The sequence below is a fragment of the Salvelinus fontinalis genome, chromosome 19 (genome assembly GCF_029448725.1).
Source record: "Salvelinus fontinalis isolate EN_2023a chromosome 19, ASM2944872v1, whole genome shotgun sequence".
In the NCBI taxonomy this organism is placed as follows: Eukaryota; Metazoa; Chordata; class Actinopteri; order Salmoniformes; family Salmonidae; genus Salvelinus; species Salvelinus fontinalis.
The window spans coordinates 44,763,664-44,782,100 of NC_074683.1; the positions used below are offsets into that span (position 1 = coordinate 44,763,664).

Here is an 18,437-nt window from a genome sequence, read left to right on the forward strand (position 1 = left end):
GAGCGAGAGCGAGAGCGAGAGCGAGAGCGAGAGCGAGAGAGAGCGAGAGCGAGAGCGAGAGCGAGAGCGAGAGCGAGAGTGAGAGTGAGAGTGAGAGTGAGAGAGAGAGAGAGAGAGAGAGAGAGAGAGAGAGAGTAGAGGAGTACTGGTAGGAACCACAGGAGGTTGGAGGCACCTTAATGGGGGAGGATGGGCTTGTGGTAATTGCTGGAGCGGAAGAAGTGTAATGGAATCAAATACTGTACATTCCATTTTCTGTTGTTCCAGCCATTACTATGAGCCGTCCTCCCCTCAGAAGCCTCCACTGGTAGGTACTCACCAAAGTAACCCCGTCGTTGTTGCGTTGGTTGAGACTGACCCCGCTGGAGACCAGCTGTCGAACATCAGACAACATGGTGCTGGGCCTCTGGGTACGCATAGTGTGCATGGACAACACATCTATACCTGGAACAACAGAACAAAACACACACGTTAGTACAGCACACACACACACGCGACATTAATGATGTCTCCGTAGTCTGTACCAATCACAATTATCATGGGAGCCATGTTGGTTCTGTGTGTAATGTCTCCTTGAGAATCCTTAGTCTCCTTTTCAAAGTCAACAGACTGTCTTGGAGACTGACAGACAGGCAGAGGTCTAAGAGAGGACAAAGGTCTAGCAGTGCAGTCTATCCCTGGCTAAAAGGGATTGATGGTCTGCTCTGATCTCCTCCACCCTCAAATACTCACAGGGGACCATTGTTTTGGTTGCCGAAATGATACAGTAGCTATATATTATAGATCGTCTGTGTTTCTCTCTAACGATCACTGTAATATAGAATATTTTTGTCCCTTGGGCTTTGATTACTATAGGCAGTTGAGTCTTATACGGTATGCTCAATTCTAATTAGTGGAGTGCATATAGGAATGGACAGGGAGAGTCCATAGGGTATGTGCCCTGTACGAGAGACTGTAAGAGATACTTGAGGAGGGTAACATAGCCATGTTACTAAGGCAACATAGACTTCTAGTGTGACATGGAAGTGTGCCACAGCAGGAAGAGGATAGAGAGGCTGGATGCGAGCATGAGGGGATAGAGACCACCTATAGGGGATTTGGGATGAGGGGAGGGGCTGTGATGCCATGGGGGAGCAAGGGACTATGCTGCATATTTTAGTATTTTCAAATAGACAGCCAAAAACAAGTACTTTTATTTGAGTATTTGAACGGTTATTTGTAAAAAAAAATATTATAATAATAATCGACCATTGTTTTTGAAATAATTTTCAAATACTTATTTCAAATGCTATTTTCAAATATCTGGGTGCATGGGAGTGTCACGTCCTGACCATAGAAAGACTTTATTTTCTATGGTAGAGTAGGTCAGGGCGTGACTAGGGGGGTTAGTCTAGTTTATATTTTCTATGTGGGGTTCTAAGTTGTTTTTTCTATGTTGGGGTTTTGGTATGATTCCCAATTAGAGGCAGCTGGCTATCGTTGTCTCTAATTGGGGATCATACTTAAGTAGCATTTTTTCCACCTGTGGGTTATGGGATATTGTTTATGTTTGGAGTTAGTGTTTTAAAAAACCGACGCGTTTCGGCTGCATGGCCTTCGTCAGGGAATACAAAAAAAAAAGGAATACAATGTCCTCTTTTAAACAGCTTTTCAAATTAACCCTAATTGGAAGAGGGAGTGGTTACAGAATTGATTGGGCACACCTAGTAAGCAATACTATACACAATAAAAGGTGATCAATTCTGTAACCACTCCCTCTTCCAATTAGGGCTAATTGGAAAAGCTGTTTAAAAGAGGACATTGTATTCCTTTTTTTCTGTACTCCCTGACGAAGGCCATGCAGCCGAAACGTGTCGTTTTTTAAAAACTTTGTTTCTATTGAACATGCCATACTAATAAAGGCATTTTAATTAATTATATGAAGAGTGCCTTGCTCTTCATTTCTTTTTGATTCATAAATCTTTATTTGAAGACAAAAAAGTTATCTGAAAACTTTAAAAAAAGGTATTGAAAAGTAATTGAAATATCTGAAATAGTATTTGAACCCATGTCGGCTCCCAACACAGGTCACAGGCAGGTGGGGCTGAGGTTTGTGTGTGTGTTTATGGTGAGGTGTAGAGTAATATCTGTTTGGACTTCTGAGGTCCCATCCATCATGTGATCTCCTGCGCATAAAGATGGATTGGCTAGGGAGATATTTCTGGCATTCCTTATCATTCTCTGTCACTCTCTCGCTCCCTCCTCTTTTCTGCATTTAAGTCTGTACCATCTTTTTTTCCTCTGACATTTTTGTGTCCCATCTCTTGTTCTCTCTCCCCATCTCTGTTGACCTTCTCTATTCCTTGCTGGAGTGAGGTTCTCCACTATCAGTCACTCTGAGGGGGCAACTCACCTTCACACACCCACATGCATGTGCAAACACACACCCACACATACACATACACACACAAAACGCCTCACAGGAGGAGTCATGACCGAAGCTCTATGGAACATGACAAGTGGGTCAGAATCACAAAACAGGGGAAATTACATGAATATCAGAGTATACTGTAAGCTAAAGTCAAGTTTACACAGAAGTATTTGCTAAATAAAGTTATAATTTTCGTCACAAGATGATGAGCGCTGAAAAGCATCTGGATTACTGTAAAAACGGATGACAACCTAACTGTTCTTTTTATTCAGTTGCACATTGTCAGACATGAGGATGTGTGACAGATGTGTGTGTGTGTGTATCTATGTACGTGTATGGGCTTGTGCTTATGTGACAACAAAACATACATTGAGTATACCAAACATTAGGGACACCTTCCTAATATGAGTTGCACCCCCCCCGTTTTGCACTCAGAACAGCCTCAATTCGTCAGGGCATGGACTCTACAAGGTGTCGAACGAGTTCCACAGTGATTCTGGCCAATGTTGATTTCAATGCTTCGCACTGTTGTGTCAAGTTGGCTGGATGTCCTTTGGGTGGTGGACCATTCTTGATAGAGACAGGAAACTATTGAGCGTGAAAAACCCAACAGTGTTACAGTTCTTGACGCAAACCTGTGCGCCTGCCACCTACTACCATACCCTGTTCAAAGGAACTTAAATATTTTATTTTACCCATTCCCCTCTGAATGGCAGACATACACAATCCATGTCTCAATTGTCTCAAGGCTTAAAAATCATTCAAAACCTGTCTCCTCCCCTTCACCTACACTGATTTAAGTGGATTTAACAGGTGGCATCAATAAGGGATAATAGCTCTCACCTAGATTCCCCTGGTCAGTCTATGACCTGGAAAGAGCAGGTGTTCTTAATGTTTTGTACACTCATTGTATATCTCTCTCTGTGTGTGTGTGTGTGTGTGTGTGTGTGTGTGTGTGTGTGTGTGTGTGTGTGTGTGTGTGTGTGTGTGTGTGTGTGTGTGTGTGTGTGTGTGTGTGTGTGTGCGTATGCGTATGTTTGACTTCCTCTGTCTTAGCCCATGTGTCACTGTTTTTGTGGTGGATTGAGAATTAAGTGGTCATGATGTACAGTACCAGTCAAAAGTTTTAGAACACCTACTCATTCAAGGGTATTTCTTTATTTTTACTATTTTATACATTGTAGAATAATAGTGAAGACATCAACACATATGGAATAATGTAGAAACCAAAATAGTGTTGAACACAATTTTTTTTTGTTGAGATTCTTCAAAGTAGCCATTATTTGCCTTGATGACATCTTTGCACACTCTTGGCATTCTCTTAACCAGCTTCATGAGGAATGCTTTTCCAATAGTCTTGAAGGAGTTCCCACATATGCTGAGCACTTGTTGGCTGCTTTGCCTTCACTCTGCACTCAAACTCATCCCAAACCATCTCAATTGGGTTGAGATCCGGTGATTATGAAGGCCAGGTCATCTGATGCAGCACTCCATCACTCTCTTTCTTGGTCAAATAGCTCTTACACAGCCTGGAGGTGTTTTTGGTCATTGTCCTATTGAAAAACAAATAATAGACCCACTAAGAGCAAACCAGATGGGATGGCGTATCGCTGCTGAATGCTGTGGTAGCCATGCTGGTTGAGTGTGCCTTGAATTTAAAATAAATCACAGACAGTGTCACAAGCAAAGCACCATCACACCTCCTCCTTCATGCTTCACGGTGGGAACCACACTATGCAGAGATCATCCATTCACCTACTCTGCGGCTCACAGAGACACAAGCGGTTGGAACCAAAAATCTCAAATTTGGACTCATCAGACCAAAGGACAGATTACCACCAGTCTAATATCCATTGCTCCTGTTTGTTGGCCCAAGTAAGTCTCTTCTTCTTATTGGTGTCCTTTAGTATTGGTTTCTTTGCAGCCATTCGACCATGAAGGCCTGATTCACGCAGTCTCCTCTGAACAGTTGATGTTGAGATGTGTCTGTTACTTGAACTCTGTGAAGCATTTATTTGGGGCTGCAATCTGAGGTGCAGTTAACTCTAATGAACTTATCCTCTGCAGCAGAGGTAACTCTGGGTCTTCCTTTTCTGTGGTGGTCATCATGAGAGCCACTTTTATCATAGCTCTTGATGGTTTTTGCGACTGCACTTGAAGACATTTTCAAAGTGTCCGGATTGACTGACCTCCATGTCTTAAAGTAATGATGGACTGTCGTTTCTCTTTGCTTATTTGAGCTGTTCTTGCCATAATATGCACTTGGTCATTTGCCATAATATGCACTTGGTCATTTACCAAATATGGCTATCTTCTGTACATCACCCCTACCTTGTCACAACACAACGTATAGCTTCAACGTATAGCTTCCCCCCCCCCCCTGGAATGAGTAGGTGAGTCCAAATTTTTGACTGGTTCTGTACATTAAGTGGGAGGGACAGAGAGGGCACAGTGACGTAGTAGTACTGGTTGGGACAAAGAGGACATGGTGTAGTAGTAGTAGTAGTGGTTGGGACAAAGAGGACATGGTGTAGTAGTAGTAGTAGTGGTTTGGACAAAGAGGACACAGTGTAGTAGTAGTAATAATGGTGGTTGGGACAGAGAGGACACTGTGTAGTAGTAGTAGTCGTGGTGGTTGGGACAGAGAGGACACTGTGTAGTAGTAGTAGTGGATGGGACAGAGAGGATACAGTGTAGTAGTAGTAGTAGTTGTTGGGACAGAGAAGACACAGTGTAGTAGTAGTAGTGGTGGTTGGGACAGAGAGGATACAGTGTAGTAGTAGTAGTAATGGTGGTTGGGACAGAGAGGACACTGTGTAGTAGTAGTAGTAGTGGATGGGACAGAGAGGAAACAGTGTAGTAGTAGTAGTAGTTGTTGGGACAGAGAGGACACTGTGTAGTAGTAGTAGTGGATGGGACAGAGAGGAAACAGTATAGTAGTAGTGGTTGGGACAGAGAGGACACTGTGTAGTAGTAGTAGTAGTGGATGGGACAGAGAGGACACCGTGTAGAAGTAGTGGTTTGGACAGAGAGGAAACAGTGTAGTAGTAATGGTTGGGGCAGAGAGGACACAGTGTAGTAGTAGCGGTAGTAGTAGTACTGGTTGGGACAGAGAGGACACAGTGTAGTGGTAGTAGTAGTGGATGGGACAGAGATGACACAATGTCATAGTAGTAGTAGTGGTTGGGACAGAGAGGACACCGTGTCGTAGTAGTAGTAGTAGTGTTTGAGACAGAGAGGACACAGTGTAGTAGTAGTAGTAGTAGTAGTAGTAGTACTGGTTGGACAGAGAGGACACAGTGTTGTAGTAGTAGTAGTCACTGTTGGTACAGAGAGGACAAGGTGTAGTAGTAGTAGTAGTGGTTGGCACAGATAGGACACAGTGTAGCAGTAGTAGTAGTATTGGTTGGGACAGGGAGGACACAGTGTAGTAGTAGTAGTAGTCATTGTTGGGACAGAGAGGACACCGTGTAGTAGAAGTTGTTGGCATTGTTTGGACAGAGAGGACACAGTGTAGTAGTAGTACTGGTTGGGACAGAGAGTACACCGTGTATTAGTAGTAGTGGTTGGGACAGAGAGGACACAGTGTATTATTAGTAGTAGTGGTTGGAACAGTGAGGACACAGTGTAGTAGTAGTAGTAGTAATGGTTGGGACAGAGCGGATACAGTGTAGTAGTAGTAGTAGTGGTTGGGACAGAGAGGACACAGTGTAGTAGTAGTAGTAGTGGTTGGGACAGAGAGGACACAGTGTAGTAGTAGTAGTTGTTGGGACAGAGAGGACACAGTGTAGTAGTAGTAGTGGATGGGACAGAGAGGAAACAGTATAGTAGTAGTGGTTGGGACAGAGAGGACACTGTGTAGTAGTAGTAGTAGTAGTGGATGGGACAGAGAGGACACCGTGTAGAAGTAGTGGTTTGGACAGAGAAGAAACAGTGTAGTAGTAATGGTTGGGGCAGAGAGGACACAGTGTAGTAGTAACGGTAGTAGTAGTACTGGTTGGGACAGAGAGGACACAGTGTAGTGGTAGTAGTAGTGGATGGGACAGAGATGACACAATGTCATAGTAGTAGTGGTGGTTGGGACAGAGAGGACAGCGTGTCGTAGTAGTAGTAGTAGTGTTTTAGACAGAGAGGACACAGTGTAGTAGTAGTATTAGTAGTAGTAGTAGTAGTAGTAGTACTGGTTGGGACATAGAGTACACCGTGTATTAGTAGTAGTGGTTGGGACAGAGAGGACACAGTGTATTATTAGTAGTAGTGGTTGGAAAAGTGAGGACACAGTGTAGTAGTAGTAGTAGTAATGGTTGGGACAGAGAGGACACAGTGTAGTAGTAGTAGTGGTGGTGGTTGGGACAGAGAGGACATAGTGTAGGAGTAGCGGTACTGGTTAGGACAGAGAGAACACATAGTTGTAGTACTAGTAGTAGTGGTTGGGACAGAGATGACACAGTGTAGGAGTAGCGGTACTGGTTAGGACAGAGAGAACACATAGTTGTAGTAGTAGTGGTTGGGACAGAGAGGATACGGTGTAGTAGTAGTAGTAGTGGTTGGGACAAAGAGGACACAGTGTAGTAGTAGTAGTAGTGGTTTGGACAAAGAAGATACAGTGTAGTAGAAGAAGTGGTTGGGACAGAGATGACACAGTGTAGTAGAAGTAGTAGTGGTTTGGACAAAGAGGATACAGTGTAGTAGTAGTAGTGGTTGGGACAGAGATGACACAGTGTAGTAGAAGTAGTAGTGGTTGGGACAGAGATGACACAGTGTAGTAGTAGTAGTAGTGGTTGGGACAGTGAGGACACAGTGTAGTAGTAGTAGTGGTTTGGACAGTGAGGACACAGTGTAGTAGTAGTAGTAGTGGTTGGGACAGAGAGGTCACAGTGTAGTAGTAGTAGTAGTGGTTGGGACCGAGAGGACACAGTGTAGTAGTAGTAGTAGTGGTTTGGACAAAGAGGATACAGTGTAGTAGTAGTAGTAGTGGTTGGGACAGTGAGGACACAGTGTAGTAGTAGTAGTGGTTTGGACAGTGAGGACACAGTGTAGTAGTAGTAGTAGTGGTTTGGACAGTGAGGACACAGTGTAGTAGTAGTAGTAGTGGTTGGGACAGAGAGGACATGGTGTAGTAGTAGTAGTGGTTGGGACAGAGAGGACACAGTGTAGAAGTAGTAGTAGTGGTTGGGACAGAGAGGACATGGTGTAGTAGTAGTAGTAATGGTGGTTGGGACAGAGAGGACACAGTGTAGAAGTAGTAGTAGTGGTTGGGACAGTGAGGACACAGTGTAGTAGTAGTAGTAGTGGTTGGGACAGTGAGGACACAGTGTAGTAGTAGTAGTGGTTTGGACAGTGAGGACACAGTGTAGTAGTAGTAGTAGTGGTTGGGACAGAGAGGACATGGTGTAGAAGTAGTAGTAGTGGTTGGGACAGAGAGGACACAGTGTAGTAGAAGTTGTTGTTGGGACAGAGAGAACACAGTGTAGTAGTAGTAGTAGTGGTTGGGACAGAGAGGACACAGTGTAGTAGTAGTAGTAGTGGTTGGGACAGAGAGGACATGGTGTAGAAGTAGTAGTAGTGGTTGGGACAGAGAGGACACAGTGTAGTAGAAGTTGTTGTTGGGACAGAGAGGACACAGTGTAGTAGTAGTAGTTGTTGGGACAGAGAGGACACAGTGTAGTAGTAGTAGTGGTTGGGACAGAGAGGACATGGTGTAGTAGTAGTAGTGGTTGGGACAGAGAGGACATGGTGTAGTAGTAGTAGTGGTTGGGACAGAGAGGACACAGTGTAGTAGTAGTAGTAGTTGTTGGGACAGAGAGGACACAGTGTAGTAGTAGTAGTAGTGGTTGGGACAGAGAGGACACAGTGTAGTAGTAGTAGTAGTGGTTGGGACAGAGAGGACACAGTGTAGTAGTAGTAGTTGTTGGGACAGAGAGGACACAGTGTAGTAGTAGTAGTGGATGGGACAGAGAGGAAACAGTATAGTAGTAGTGGTTGGGACAGAGAGGACACTGTGTAGTAGTACTAGTAATAGTGGATGGGACAGAGAGGACACCGTGTAGAAGTAGTGGTTTGGACAGAGAAGAAACAGTGTAGTAGTAATGGTTGGGGCAGAGGGGACACAGTGTAGTGGTAACGGTAGTAGTAGTACTGGTTGGGACAGAGAGGACACAGTGTAGTGGTAGTAGTAGTGGATGGGACAGAGATGACACAATGTCATAGTAGTAGTGGTGGTTGGGACAGAGAGGACAGCGTGTCGTAGTAGTAGTAGTAGTGTTTGAGACAGAGAGGACACAGTGTAGTAGTAGTATTAGTAGTAGTAGTAGTAGTAGTAGTAGTAGTACTGGTTGGGACATAGAGTACACCGTGTATTAGTGGTAGTGGTTGGGACAGAGAGGACACAGTGTATTATTAGTAGTAGTGGTTGGAACAGTGAGGACACAGTGTAGTAGTAGTAGTAGTAATGGTTGGGACAGAGAGGACACAGTGTAGTAGTAGTAGTGGTGGTGGTTGGGACAGAGAGGACATAGTGTAGGAGTAGCGGTACTGGTTAGAACAGAGAGGACACAGTGTAGTAGTAGTAGTGGTGGTGGTTGGGACAGAGAGGACATAGTGTAGGAGTAGAGGTACTGGTTAGAACAGAGAGAACACAGTGTAGTAGTAGTAGTAGTGGTTGGGACAGAGATGACACAGTGTAGGAGTAGCGGTACTGGTTAGGACAGAGAGAACACATAGTTGTAGTAGTAGTAGTACTGGTTGAGACAGAGATGACACAGTGTAGTAGTAGCGGTACTGGTTAGGACAGAGAGAACACATAGTTGTAGTACTAGTAGTAGTGGTTGGGACAGAGATGACACAGTGTAGGAGTAGCGGTACTGGTTAGGACAGAGAGAACACATAGTTGTAGTACTAGTAGTAGTGGTTGGGACAGAGATGACACAGTGTAGTAGTAGCGGTACTGGTTAGGACAGAGAGAACACATAGTTGTAGTACTAGTAGTAGTGGTTGGGACAGAGATGACACAGTGTAGGAGTAGCGGTACTGGTTAGGACAGAGAGAACACATAGTTGTAGTACTAGTAGTAGTGGTTGGGACAGAGATGACACAGTGTAGGAGTAGCGGTACTGGTTAGGACAGAGAGAACACATAGTTGTAGTACTAGTAGTAGTGGTTGGGACAGAGATGACACAGTGTAGGAGTAGCGGTACTGGTTAGGACAGAGAGAACACATAGTTGTAGTAGTAGTAGTAGTGGTTGGGACAGAGAGGATACGGTGTAGTAGTAGTAGTGGTTTGGACAGTGAGGACACAGTGTAGTAGTAGTAGTAGTGGTTGAGCCCGACAGGACACAGTGTAGTAGTAGTAGTAGTGGTTGGGCCCGAGAGGACACAGTGTAGTAGTAGTAGTAGTGGTTGGGCCCGAGAGGACACAGTGTAGTAGTAGTAGTAGTGGTTGGGACAAAGAGGACACAGTGTAGTAGTAGTAGTGGTTTGGACAGTGAGGACACAGTGTAGTAGTAGTAGTAGTGGTTGGGACAGAGAGGACATGGTGTAGTAGTAGTAGTGGTTGGGACAGAGATGACATGGTGTAGTAGTAGTAGTGGTTGGGACAGAGAGGACATGGTGTAGTAGTAGTAGTAGTGGTTGGGACAGAGAGGACACAGTGTAGAAGTAGTAGTAATGGTGGTTGGGACAGTGAGGACACAGTGTAGTAGTAGTAGTAGTGGTTTGGACAGTGAGGACACTGTGTAGTAGTAGTAGTAGTGGTTGGGACAGAGAGGACACAGTGTAGAAGTAGTAGTAATGGTGGTTGGGACAGTGAGGACACAGTGTAGTAGTAGTAGTAGTGGTTGGGACAGAGAGGACACAGTGTAGAAGTAGTAGTAATGGTGGTTGGGACAGAGAGGACACAGTGTAGTAGTAGTAGTAGTGGTTGGGACAGTGAGGACAAGGTGTAGTAGAAGTTGTTGTTGGGACAGTGAGGACACAGTGTAGTAGAAGTAGTAGTGGTTGGGACAGAGAGGACACAGTGTAGCAGTGGTTGGCACAGTGAGGACACAGTGTAGTAGTAGTAGTAGTAGTAGTAGTATTGGTTTGGACAGAGAGGACCCAGTGTAGTAGTAGTACTGGTTGGGACAGAGTGTACACCGTGTATTAGTAGTAGTGGTTGTTGGAACAGTGAGGACACAGTGTAATAGTAGTAGTAGTTGTTGGGACAGAGAGGACACAGTGTAGTAGTAGTAGTGGATGGGACAGAGAGGAAACAGTATAGTAGTAGTAGTTGGGACAGAGAGGACACTGTGTAGTAGTAGTAGTAGTAGATGGGACAGAGAGGACACCGTGTAGTAGTAGTAGTAGTGGTTGGGACAGAGAGGACACAGTGTAGTAGTAGTAGTAATGGTTGGGGCAGAGAGGAAACAGTGTAGTAGTAGTAGTAGTAGTGGTTGGGACAGAGAGGACACAGTATAGTAGTAGTGGTTGGGACAGAGAGGACACTGTGTAGTAGTAGTAGTAGTAGATGGGACAGAGAGGAAACAGTGTAGTAGTAATGGTGGGGCAGAGAGGACATAGTGTAGTAGTAGCGGTAGTAGTAGTACTGGTTGGGACAGAGTTGACACAGTGTAGTAGTAGTAGTGGTGGTTGGGACAGAGAGGACAGCGTGTCGTAGTAGTAGTAGTAGTGTTTGAGACAGAGAGGACACAGTGTAGTAGTAGTATTAGTAGTAGTAGTAGTAGTAGTAGTAGTAGTAGTACTGTTTGGACAGAGAGGACACAGTGTTGTAGTAGTAGTAGTCACTGTTGGGACAGAGAGGACACAGTGTAGTAGTAGTAGTATTGGTGGTTAGGACAGAGAGGACACAGTGTAGTAGTAGTAGTAGTAGTGGTTGGGACAGAGAGGACACAGTGTAGTAGTAGTAGTAATGGTGGTTAGGACAGAGAGGACACAGTGTAGTAGTAGTAGTAGTAGTGGTTGGGACAGAGAGGACACAGTGTAGTAGTAGTAGTAATGGTGGTTAGGACAGAGAGGACACAGTGTAGTAGTAGTAGTAGTAGTGGTTGGGACAGAGAGGACATGGTGTAGTAGTAGTAGTGGTTGGGAAAGAGAGGACACAGTGTAGTAGTAGTAGTGGTTGGGACAGAGAGGACATGGTGTAGTAGTAGTAGTGGTTGGGAAAGAGAGGACACAGTGTAGCAGTGGTTGGCACAGTGAGGACACAGTGTAGTAGTAGTAGTAGTAGTAGTAGTAGTACTGGTTGGGACAGAGAGGACACAGTGTAGTAGTAGTAGTCGTAGTGGTTGGGACAGAGAGGACACAGTGTAGTAGTAGTAGTAGTAGTGGTTGGGACAGAGAGGACACAGTGTAGTAGTAGTAGTAGTAGTGGTTGGGACAGAGAGGAGACAGTGTAGTAGTAGTAGTAGTAGTAGTGGTTGGGGCAGAGTGGACAAGGTGTATTAGAAGTAGTTGTTGGGACAGAGTGGACACTGTGTAGTAGAAGTAGTGGTGGTTGGCACAGTGAATACACAGTGTAGTGGTAGTAGTAGTGGTTGGGAAAGAGATGACACAGTGTAGTAGTAGTAGTAGTAGTAGTGGTTGGGAGAGAGAGGACACTGTGTAGAAGTAGTGGTTGGGACAGAGAGGACACCGTGTAGTAGTAGTAGTAGTAGTAGTAGTAGTAGTACTAGTAGTAGTAGCAGTAGTGGTTGGGACAGAGAGGACACAGTGTTGTAGTAGTACTGGTTGGGACAGAGAGGACACGGTGTAGTAGTAGTAGTAGTGGTTGGGACAGAGATGACACAGTGTAGTAGTGGTAGTTGTTGGGACAGAGAGGACACATTGTAGTAGTAGTAGTAGTAGTAGTAGTGGTTGGGACAGAGAGGACACTGTGTAGTAGTCGTTGTAGTGGTTGGGACAGAGAGGACACAGTGAGTAGTACTGGTTGGGACAGAGAGGACACAGTGTAGTAGTCGTTGTAGTGGTTGGGACAGAGAGGACACAGTGAGTAGTACTGGTTGGGACAGAGAGGACACAGTGTAGTAGTAGTAGTAGTAGTGGTTGGGACAGAGAGGCCACAGTGTAGTAGTAGTAGTAGTTGGGACAGAGAGGACACAGTGTAGTAGTAGTAGTGGTAGTGGTTGGGACAGAGAGGTCACAGTGTAGTAGTAGTAGTGGTTGGGACAGAGAGGACACAGTGTAGTAGTAGTAGTGGTAGTGGTTGGGACAGAGAGGTCACAGTGTAGTAGTAGTAGTGGTTGGGACAGAGAGGACACAGTGTAGTAGTAGTAGTAGTTGTGGTTGAGACAGAGATGACACAGTGTAGTAGTAGTAGTGGTTGGGACAGAGAGGACACAGTGTAGTAGTAGTAGTGGTTGGGACAGAGAGGACACAGTGTAGTAGTAGTAGTAGTTGTGGTTGAGACAGAGATGACACAGTGTAGTAGTAGTAGTGGTTGGGACAGAGAGGACACAGTGTAGTAGTAGTAGTAGTGGTTGGGACAGAGAGGTCACAGTGTAGTAGTAGTAGTAATGGTGGTTGGGACAGAGATGACACAGTGTAGTAGTAGTAGTAGTAGTTGTTGGGACAGAGAGGTCACAGTGTAGTAGTAGTAGTGGTGGTGGTTGGGACAGAGAGGACACAGTGTAGTTGTAGTAGTAGTAGTTGTTGGGACAGAGAGGTCACAGTGTAGTAGTAGTATTAGTGGTTAGGACAGAGAGGACACAGTGTAGTAGTAGTAGTAGTGGTTGGGACCGAGAGGTCACAGTGTAGTAGTAGTAGTAGTTGTTGGGACAGAGAGGACACAGTGTAGTAGTAGTAGTAGTTGTTGGGACAGAGAGGTCACAGTGTAGTAGTAGTAGTAATGGTTGAGACAGAGAGGACACAGTGTAGTAGTAGTAGTAGTGGTTGGGACAGAGAGGACACAGTGTAGTAGTAGTAGTGGTTGAGACAGAGAGGACACAGTGTAGTAGTAGTAGTAGTAGTTGTTGGGACAGAGAGGTCACAGTGTAGTAGTAGTAGTAGTGGTTGGGACAGAGAGGACACAGTGTAGTAGTAGTAGTAGTAGTTGTTGGGACAGAGAGGTCACAGTGTAGTAGTAGTAGTAGTGGTTGGGACAGAGAGGACACAGTGTAGTAGTAGTAGTAGTGGTTGGGACAGAGAGGACACAGTGTAGTAGTAGTAGTAGTAGTTGTTGGGACAGAGAGGTCACAGTGTAGTAGTAGTAGTAGTAGTGGTTGGGACAGAGAGGACACAGTGTAGTAGTAGTAGTAGTGGTTGGGACAGAGAGGACACAGTGTAGTAGTAGTAGTAATGGTGGTTGGGACAGAGAGGACACAGTGTAGTAGTAGTAGTAGTAGTGGTTGGGACAGAGAGGACACAGTGTAGTAGTAGTAGTAGTGGTTGGGACAGAGAGGACACAGTGTAGTAGTAGTAGTAGTGGTTGGGACAGAGAGGACACAGTGTAGTAGTAGTAGTAGTGGTTGGGACAGAGAGGACACAGTGTAGTAGTAGTAGTAGTGGTTGGGACAGAGAGGACACAGTGTAGTAGTAGTCGTGGTTAGGACAGAGAAGACACAGTGTTGTAGCTGTAGTTGTGGTTGGGACAGAGTGACCATCGGGTTCTTGGTCGGGGAGGTACTTCTCCCCCGATTGCTAAGTTTGGCTGTGCGGCCAGCTCTAGGAAGAGTCTTGGTGGTTCCAAATTTCTTCCATTTATGAATCATCGAATCCACTGTGTTCTTGGGGACCTTCAATGCTGCAGATTTTTTTGGTACCCTTCCCCAGATCTGTGCCTCAACACAATCATATCGCAAAGCTCAATTCCTTCGAACTCATGGCTTGGTTTTTGCCCTGACATACACTTTCAACTGTTGGACCTTATATAGACAGGTGTTTGCCTTTCCAAATCATGTGCAATCATTTGAATTTACCACAAGTCGATTCCAATGAAGTTGTGGAAACATCTAAAGGATGATCAATGGAAACAGGATGCACCTGAGCTCATTTTTAGTCTCATAGCAAAGGGTCTGAATACTTATCTAAATAAGGTATTTCTGGTTTTGATCTTTTTTATACATTTGCAAACATTTCTAAAACCCTTTTTCCACTTTGTCATTATGTTGTATCATGTGTAGATTAATGAGGGAAAAATGTGTTCAATCCCTTTTAGAATAAGGCTGTAACGTAACAAAATGTGTTCAATCCATTTTAGAATAAGGCTGTAACGTAACAAAATGTGTTCAATCCCTTTTAGAATAAGGCTGTAACGTAACAAAATGTGGAAAGAGTGAAGGGGTCTGAATACTTTCTGAAATCACTGTATATACAGTATCAATACCTTTCCCTCAGGCAATATGGCAGCCAACCATCCATGAAACCATTCCTTATAATTAAGTATTTTAGTCTGTTTCCTCACTTCACATTATAATTGTGTGTATTGACATAATTTACGATCCGTTGATTTTCATTTTTTCAAATTAAGCCATTATTTCATGCTTGTAAAATTAAAAATGTTCTTTCATTCATTTCATTTTATTTCGTTTTCTATTCAATCTCCTTTAACTGCTGTGAAAAAATAATGAACATTGAAGCAGGCATTATATTAACACGTTATATGGACTAGAACAAAATGTCGTACTGCCGGGATAATGGACAGGTCTTAAACAAGAGTAATTGTGTGTGGGTGAACATTTCTAGGGCTGTTTGTTGCACAATAAACACATATAGTCCTACAATATAACACAACACGACATGACACACTACATAAAACAGACATTAAATAATTTGAGGAGTATTGTGTTACCGTTTTCCTCTAGGTGTTTTCGAAGGATGTAGCTGGTCTCGGTTCCCTCAGTGGCGTAGTCCAGTGGAATGTTTCCATTCACATCCTGAAGTAGAACATTCACCCCAGTCTTCCAGAAAACCCGGAACGTATCAAACCCACCATAGAATGAATAGAGGAGGGGAGGGGGGAGGGAGACACAAACAAATTGAGTGGTTTCTCAGGCCATTCATCAGAGAGGAATCGATGATAAAGTAGGCCCAATTATCAGGCCCTCCCAGCAGTGTGAAACTGAGGAGAGCCACAGGGACATTAACACTCAATGAAGTGAATTAAACAACTCATTACATATGGGATTGTGGGGACCCCAGGGCAGGGACACATGTGTGTGTGTGTGTGTGTGTGTGTTGTGTGTCTGTGTGTTGATGGGACCTTGGGATCATCGAGAGGGGGGGGGGGGGGGGGTGGGATGTGTGTGACAAGTGGTAGAGAGTGTGAGTGTGTGTGTGTGAAAAGATGGATGTGTGTTTACACAGTGAAGAGTCCTACCAGTGCTGCCTTCTCTTGGGGTGTGAGATAACAACATACCCCCAGGCAGACTACACTTGGACTGTGTAATGACTGCTGTTTGTCTAAACATACACAAGTAAAACATGGTTGGGATTCAACATTCCTCCCACCACTACCCTCAGGAACTACTCTGTGATTTGTCAACTCTGTTGTAACATCACTCCTTTCTTCCTTGCCTCACTCCCTCTCGCTGTATCTCCTCCCCTCTATAACATACTTAAACTAACACATTTCCTTTCACGTCGCCATTGTCATGCTCTCCGCATAAATCGCTGCTTGTCATTTGCCTAAACAATAAAAGAGTTTGCAGTGTAATGATCGTGGCTGGGCTGCGGCTGATAAGAGGGACAGGGCCTTTAAGTGAGGTTCCTTATTGAATATTTACAGCTAATAGAATTCTAACAACCATGTTAGGATGCAGCCCAAGATTAATGGGCTAGTCTTCAAGCAGACAGAGAAAAGTGTGTGTGTGTGTGCATAGGGGGGGGGGGGTCATGTGTCTTTGTGTGTGTGTGTGTGTGTGTGTGTGTGTGTGTGTGTGTGTGTGTGTGTGTGTGTGTGTGTGTGTGTGTGTGTGTGTGTGTGTGTGTGTGTGTGTGTGGGAGGGGGAAGGGCTTTACAGATGATAGATAACGGAGGAAGAGGAATACCAAGCACATGGATATAGGCTAGAGAGCGACCTGCAAGTGCTGAACACCAATCCCCAAAATTGAAAGTCCAAACCCTTATATCTCAGAGCCCTGGACCCTAAAATTCAAACCTCAAAAACTAAGAACAAAAAAATCTGCAATCTCTAAACACGAGGGAAACATCAGAGATGATGAATCTACCCCTGTCATTAATGTCAAGCAAATAAAAACGCAATTCATTTAGTTCAACTGGTGTTATTGTTATGTTATAAAAAATAGTGGAGAGGTCTGCGTTTGGAGTTTGCCCCTTTGTTTCATTGGGTAAAGTGCCTACCAATCTGTATGGTCTGGTCTAGCAGGAGCTGTTGTCACTCATTAGCAGGGTTAGTTAGGGGTTAATGAATATATTACTTAACATTCAACATCAGCTGGTGCTTTGTATCTATTCATGAGGAAGGGCTCATCGATGTAAGAAGGAGAGCATAGAGAGAGAGAGAGGAATAGAGAGGAATAGAGAGAGAGAGAGAGAGAGAGAGAGAGAGAGAGAGGAATAGAGAGAGAGAGAGGAATAGAGAGAGAGAGAGGAATAGAGAGAGAGGAATGGAGAGAGAGGAAGAGAGAGAGAGAGAGAGAGAGAGAGAGAGAGAGAGAGAGAGAGAGAGTACCTACTGCCTGTCTATTTTCATACTTTTTTTCATCCAGTCCAGATATGCCAATCATACAGTCTCTCTGCAGGTTTCAGAAAACCAGAGAGTGGGGAGGGACAGTTATTGACTTATCCACAGACTGTCACACACACACACACTCTGGACAATGAGTGTATGTGTGCATGCGTTTGTGTAGAGTAGATAGGGGAGAGGTGGTGTCCCTGACCTATCATTCTGAGCTCCTGGGTCAATAGGGGACTGTCCTAATGGAGACATCACTTGACACAGCCTGGTCTGGCGCTACAGTCAGACTACAGTAAGCTACACACTGTTATACCCACTGAACTGGTTCTCCTGAGGAAAACAACTGGGACCTCTGGAGGATGGCTTCTGATGTATGCATTGTGTTATTTATTCATTGTAGTTTATACTTAGCTGACTCCTACCATTATGTCAAACTTTGCAGTCAATACATAGCGGCAGACAAATGTAATGGTATATAATAATACAAGGAGCAATATGAGTTTGACCACCTCATTAATCCTAATGTAATCCTAGATGGAAATAGTAATAATGTTAGACTTGACTTGATATGACTGCTTTATCCTGGGGCATCCCATCGATCAAGACGGAGCATCATCCGTCTGTTTACAGATATTAACCACTGACACGTAGAAACGAGCGGCGTCCAGTTGTCTCCCGGGCGCCACACGTGCAGCAGGGGTTAACAAGCTGACCGCAACACGCTCAGCTCTCACCGCCGCATTATGATGGATCAGCGTTTGTCGCCCTAACAACAAGACGCCATAACGTGCCCCTGGTGGGATCAATACCAACCACAACTAAGATGTAGGACTGTCCCCTGGGAGGGCTGTAGGGACAGCAGCCCACTGGAGAAGAGCTAAACACACCATGATCCTAAAGCTAGATAAATGAGCTTAGAATGGACTAGCGATACAGTCAATGTGGACTAGTCCCCTACGCTAAGACAAATTACATCACAATTTTCTAATTTATGGAAGGAGTCAGGATCAAGACAGAAAATAATATTAAGTTCCACTATTTTACAAGAGTTTAGACATGGCCATGTTGTTAGGATTTGAAAGACAAAAGAAGCTGATCATTTTTAAATGCCAAAAGTGGGTCAGTCTTCTACTGTAGTTTCAGAGGGACTTATACGACTCAGGCTAAACCTATCTAAAAGGAAGTTTCAGAGGGACTTATACGACTCAGGCTAAACCTATCTAAAAGGTAGTTTCATAACACCAGAAGATCTCAGGAGAACCACTTAATCACAATCTCCCATCTTAAGCCATGAGGAGTTTAATGAAGCCAGTAATATTAAGATGATTGCTGTAAGCCGTACCATCAACACCCAGCAACAGACAGTCAGGAGTTACACAATAGTAAGCAGAAACTT

At 44.4% G+C, this 18,437-nt stretch overlaps 1 protein-coding gene across 3 annotated transcripts in view; it reads right to left on the reverse strand.

Annotated features, from left to right (window-relative positions):
* Positions 1–18,437, reverse strand: part of myo16 (myosin XVI) — a 259,436-nt gene that overhangs the window by 131,185 nt on the left and 109,814 nt on the right. For all 3 annotated transcript variants that reach the window (XM_055871717.1, XM_055871716.1, XM_055871718.1), the window contains exons 5-6: positions 15,193–15,301; positions 320–444 (exon numbers count right to left, since the gene is read on the reverse strand). In XM_055871717.1, coding sequence (XP_055727692.1) covers positions 320–444; positions 15,193–15,301 — 234 coding nt within the window. The remainder of the gene's footprint in view (positions 1–319; positions 445–15,192; positions 15,302–18,437) is intronic.